Raw genomic sequence first — 5,445 nt, 5'->3', positions numbered from 1 at the left:
ACCACATAGAAATTGCCAGTTTTAGCATGAAGTAATTGTACATTAAATTTCAGTCACATAGAGTAACTAACTTTGGTATCATAGTTTTTTGATATATAAACAAAAAATACAATTTTAAATTACAAAACATTCTATTTTTGTTTAATAAAAATGTATTCGAACAATATTTGAACCTTCATTGTATCATTTACTTAGGCTTATTAGGAGTTCGGAGAGAAATTAAAAGATAAATTATATATTTTTTATTTGAGGGTTGAAGAAATGAAATAAATGTTTTTTTTTTGTTTGGAATGAAAATATTTTGATTATGAAATTTTGCTCTAAAATAATCGTTTTACACGTCGTGTGATAACTCAACCTATTTTATCATGTTATCATATATTTTTCTAGTAAACTAAAGAATAACACAAAATGATGATTACACAATAATATTGATTGACATCGTTGATGTAAAAAATAGATAAAAATGTATCATTTTAAATACATTAAATAAATGTATGTTTTTATTATATTTGTCATTTTTTCTTCATTTCAAAATAGAGTTCTCATTTTATATTGGGGTTTCTATTCTTTTTTATTCATATTATCTCATTCTCATCATTTTTTTACGTCGAATCTCTTTTTGTATCCGCTTACTGATTTGTTTATGTGATTTACAGAGAGTTGTAAAGAAAAATAGCTAATATAAGAATGAAACGGATATTGAAGAAGAACGTGGTTCCTTCCACTTTTGAGAGGAAAATATTTTGATGATGGATTGGAAAAAATTTCACCAGTTTCTTTTCTTTTAAAAAAAAAAACTCCCAAACACAGTTTTAACTATTTCCTCGCAAATTTTAACAAATCCCTTCCGACTAAACCAAAAGAAAATTTGAAAAGAACGATGACCTTTAAGTTATGGAAAATTCGGTTCAGACCCCAAATGGCAAAAATTTATTTTAGATCCCCGATGTGTACCATTTAACCTTTCCCCCTAAAACACTACAGCCTGTCGTATCTATCCCGCTGCTCTACAATGGCCGTCGCGGATTTGCTCTTGAGCTCAGGCAACTGAGAAGTCACACATCTCCATCGTTCAATTTCTCGACATGGGTATTCGATTTCTGGCTCATTTGTCGCTTTCTCGCTTTCATTTTCTTGTATTGCTCCATTCTGATGCATGTTTGTTGAAGTTTTCTTCTTTTTTGTTTTTTAATTATTTTTTAATGTGGTTTATTCATGAAACGCCCATAATCGTGTGTGATACAGCAAAAAGCAGCAATCTTGCTCCTTTTTGTTGTTATTTATTATTTGCTTTTGTTAATCTAATCTGCAGGTTTACTTACAGTCGGCGGAAAATGTAGATTAAAGATTGTGACTATGGTATTCTAGTCTCTTGAAGCTTTTTTGTATGATTGGCTAGATAGATCAATGTAGGTTGAAGTAAACTGAAACCGAAAACGAAAAATTTCGAAAACTGAAGTCAATGGCATTTTTCTTCTGGATGGGATGAGCAAAGTTTTTTTGGAAAAATTTTAGAAGCAGATAATTCTGCTGAAAAGGGAATGAAAATAGATTTTAATACATGTAAATGTGTATCATAGACTCAATGTGTAACTAACTATTAATTTCTTGCGACTTTTGCTCGAAAACCAAATGGAAAAGGGAAATGTCATACTTCATGTTTTATGTCGCCAAATACAAAGTCCAAACATTTGATGAAGACTTTCCATGAGGGAGTCTGAAAATTTGTTGGGTTAGTTATAGCCAGGTATAGCTAAGTTGGTTAATGTAATATGATTATGCATCAGAATTGAGTTCTCTGAAAGTAAGAACTAAGAAGTGTGATTTTATCGGAAGTCATGATACTAGCACGTGGGCAAAACATAGCTCTGGCAAAATATGCTTCCATATATTTTAAATTTGTATGCTAATCCATTGAGAAGGTGCAGACAAATATTGGTTACAATAATATATTTTTGACATATAGAGCATTGCAGGAATTAGTGAAGTTCCAGAAGAGGAGGAGAGTGTTCTGATCTACCGAAAGAATAAAAGGGTAAAAAACATGGAACTGTCCAACTCGCCAGAAGCATCTGATTCAGAATTTACCAAGGAGGAGGCCAGTTCCATGTCACCTGATGGGCCTTGCAGAATAAGTACTTCAGATCTGCCAGTGGAATCTGAATCTGTTTCACCTAGCGTATCTGAAAGAACGAAAGAGAAAGGGATTGTTTCTGGGGACGGGATTTCAATGGATGTCGAGGAAAACACATTAATGGATTCAGGTAGTCGTGAAAAAGTGCAGATTGACCTGTCAAATCGAAATGTGGGTGGAAATTGTGGTAATATGGATATGCTTACAGTTACCGTTATCATAGAAAATAGCATTGAAGTCCCAAGAGTTGTTTCTGTTGATCCATGTAGCCAAGTTCCACAAAAAGACTTGGACGAGAACCAGTCTGCTCATGTATCTAATGATACATCTGCCACAAATGAACATTTTTGTGATTCACATGTGCCTACAGATAGACCTCAGGAAAAAAATTGTCAAGAACATGATGTGGAGAGTGCCAAAGAAAATATTGTTAAATTGCCAGAAGTATATTCTTGTGATGCATTTCACTTGGAACAAAACAAACATTCTGTGGCATCAAGTATTGATCCTTCTGTATCGCAGTTTGATGGAATTGAAGGTCTTTCTTCTGAAGTTGTAAATAAATGCGTCAATGTAGCGGTGGATAAAGCTTTTGCTGGCTACAATGGAAAGAAGCTTCTTGTTCTTGATGTGAATGGGTTACTTGTTGACATTTCGTCATATGTGCCTTACGATTACGATCCAGATGAAATAATATTTAGGAAAGCAGGTTAATATGATAAGCTACTTGTATTGGATGCTGTAACTTGCTGCTCAGTGAATCATCTAACTTTGTTTCATAAATCATTTTCAGTTTTTAAAAGACCCTACTGTGATGATTTTTTGAAGTTTTGCTTTGAGAGATTTAATGTTGGCGTATGGACTTCAAAAACCAAGTATTCCTCGACATCACCTTACTATGATTAAGTCCCTTTGCATTTATTGCTCTTGTGAATAATCATATTTTTTTATTTGCTCTTTCTGGAAACATGAATCATCTCGTATGCCACCTGGGATCATGGAACTTCTGCAGAAGAAATATGGAACCAATACTTGATTTTCTGTTGGGAAACGAGAAGAGCAAGTTACTTTTTTGTTGGGTAAGCCATTTGTTGTACTCTTTCAGAGTGGACCTATCTTATCTATTCCTTTGTAAGGTGCTTTCAATTATTTACAAGCCTTATTTTACTCGGTGTTCGCTAGTAGCAAATGCTTCAAAAACTACCATAAGTATGAAAGAATACCGTTATCTGACAGATTCTCCCTTTTTACAGGATCAGTCACATTGCACCTATACCGGTTATTATGCTGTTGAGAGAAGGCACAAGCCTCTTCTCTTAAAAAAATTAAAGAAGTTGTGGGACAAGGTTGAGCCAGATCTTCCATGGGAGCGGGGATTATTTAATGAATACAACACTCTTTTGTTGGATGATTCCCCTTACAAGGCATTATGCAATCCTGTAAGCTATTATATTTTTTCCTCATAATAGGATTCTTGTCTAATTTGCTAGTTAACGCTGTTCTTGTATTGTTTAAGTGAGATTAAATCCAATTATTGAGCATGTGTTTGCTCGCCAATTAATTTTCTCGTTTATCACTTCAGCGGTATACTGCCATCTTCCCATACACCTATCATTTCCGAGATGTGCAGGACAATTCATTAGGTCAGTTGTTTTCTGTGTTCCACTAGTCATACGTGCAAGTTAAATGCAAGAAAATTCCTCGATTACCCCCAGATGTTTACATTTTTTGTTGTGTTATTGCCGGAAAACGAGTATTGGTCATGGAATCGTCAGCAGATGCTGATCTACAAGTGTGCGTTAAGTTCTCGTTTTGTTTTGTTAATTGTAGGACCGGAAGGCGGTCTTCGTGCTTACTTGCATGCGCTAGCTACTGCAGAAAACGTTCAGGAATATGTGAGGCAAAATCCATTTGGCCAGAGAGCCATCACCGAAAAAAATTTATCATGGGGTTACTATCTTAAAGTTATTGAAGCTAGTTCGTCTCCACCACATCAAGCTGCGGATGCCAGCTCGTCTCCCCTACATCAAACTGCGGATGATGCTTTGATACAACAAGAATTCTGATATATCATCCTAATCCATTTTTGTCTGAAAGACGGAAACGAGTTGATAACCAGGGTGACAAATGGTAGATCAAGGATAATATAGAAGCCAGAGGGTGTGAGGTAATCTTCCTCCTTTTGTCAGTTTTTGGTAGATCTTGCTGTATAAATGTGTTGTGGTGTCTAAAGCTGATTTTGAAGGGAATGTTCCATGCTTCACGCAGTTCCGCTTGTTGTAACTTTCGCGTTCTAATGGTTGTTTTATATGTAAAATACTTCTGGTTTAGCATAGAATTATCGTTGTCATGACGTTGAGACGAGTAAGTAGAATGGATAATGTATTTGCTAATTGCAAGTGTTCTACGTATCACTTTGCATAACAATTTTCTCAGTGGTTGGTTACTATTTTCTGTATTTTGTTGGATGTAATATTTTCAACATTTTACGCTCATTATAATGACCATAAATTCCATCAAAATAATAATAATTACCCCACACACACACACACACACACACATATGTTATTTTTAAATTTCTTATAATATATAAAATATGGAAACTAATTAAATATATTTTTAATCTTGGTGGCCTAGAAAGGCAATAAAAAAAAACCCAGATTACATTTATTTCTTTTTCTTTCCTCGTGATATCACCATCACCCATATTTATTGTGAGTGGTTAAAAAAAATTGACTTGCTATCAATTATTTATTAAAAAGAAAAAATTAATGATGTTATTTATGTTTTATTATATATATTTCATGAAAGGTCTTGTCAGCTTATACTATACCAATTACCAACCATATGGTTTACATATGCCTTTCAACTACCCATGTAATGCTCAATATCATACTTAAAATGGACGTTTATCAAAATAGTTCTTTTTTTGGCTCGCCATTGTCTCTGCTAAAACAACGATCGAGGAAATTAGATATTGAATCATATAATTGATATCAGATATAAGATCATATGTTTGATTTTCATAAACAACGTTTGTGTAATTTAATAATTTCTTAGTTGATAATTGTTGGATAGATAANTCGAGAAATTTAGATCTTGAATCAAATCATTTATAATTGGTATCAGATATAAAATCACGTGTTTGATTTTCATAAACAACTAATTTAATAATATCTTAGTTGATAATTGTTGGATATATAACTATATTATTAACATTATTGTTAATAACAATAACACAAAACTCTTATGAAACAGTCTCACGAATAAATTTCGTGGGTCGAATATCTTATTTGGGTCATCTATGA

At 33.4% G+C, this 5,445-nt stretch overlaps 1 protein-coding gene across 5 annotated transcripts; it reads left to right on the top strand.

The window, feature by feature from the left end:
• Nucleotides 1-906: 906 nt before the first annotated feature.
• On the top strand, nucleotides 907-4,598 carry LOC140986547 (uncharacterized). Of its 5 annotated transcripts, none has more exons than XM_073454838.1 (8): nucleotides 907-1,092; nucleotides 1,316-1,362; nucleotides 1,970-2,846; nucleotides 2,931-3,012; nucleotides 3,150-3,216; nucleotides 3,391-3,576; nucleotides 3,720-3,780; nucleotides 3,968-4,598. In XM_073454838.1, the coding sequence occupies exons 1-8, from the start codon at nucleotides 1,089-1,091 to the stop codon at nucleotides 4,201-4,203; spliced, it is 1,560 nt and encodes a 519-aa protein (XP_073310939.1). In that variant the 5' UTR covers nucleotides 907-1,088; the 3' UTR covers nucleotides 4,204-4,598. The 5 variants fall into 5 exon arrangements, with proteins under 5 accessions (XP_073310939.1, XP_073310941.1, XP_073310943.1 ...); XM_073454840.1 differs by having other exon boundaries at nucleotides 909-1,092; nucleotides 1,316-1,339; nucleotides 1,980-2,846; XM_073454842.1 differs by having other exon boundaries at nucleotides 909-1,092; nucleotides 1,980-2,846.
• The last annotated feature ends 847 nt before the right edge of the window (nucleotides 4,599-5,445 follow it).

Source organism: Primulina huaijiensis, chromosome 10, assembly GCF_012295235.1.
Source record: "Primulina huaijiensis isolate GDHJ02 chromosome 10, ASM1229523v2, whole genome shotgun sequence".
NCBI lineage: Eukaryota > Viridiplantae > Streptophyta > Magnoliopsida > Lamiales > Gesneriaceae > Primulina > Primulina huaijiensis.
The sequence above is the reverse complement of the archived record's forward strand: the minus strand, read 5'-3'. Positions and strand labels throughout refer to the sequence as shown.

What these genes read in the sequence shown, in the direction of transcription:
- LOC140986547 (XM_073454838.1), top strand. An exon ending in AATAATATTTAGGAAAGCAG is followed by an intron (nt 2,847 to 2,930) that starts GTTAATATGATA and finishes AATCATTTTCAG; the next exon opens with TTTTTAAAAGACCCTACTGT. An exon ending in TGTGCAGGACAATTCATTAG is followed by an intron (nt 3,781 to 3,967) that starts GTCAGTTGTTTT and finishes TGTTAATTGTAG; the next exon opens with GACCGGAAGGCGGTCTTCGT.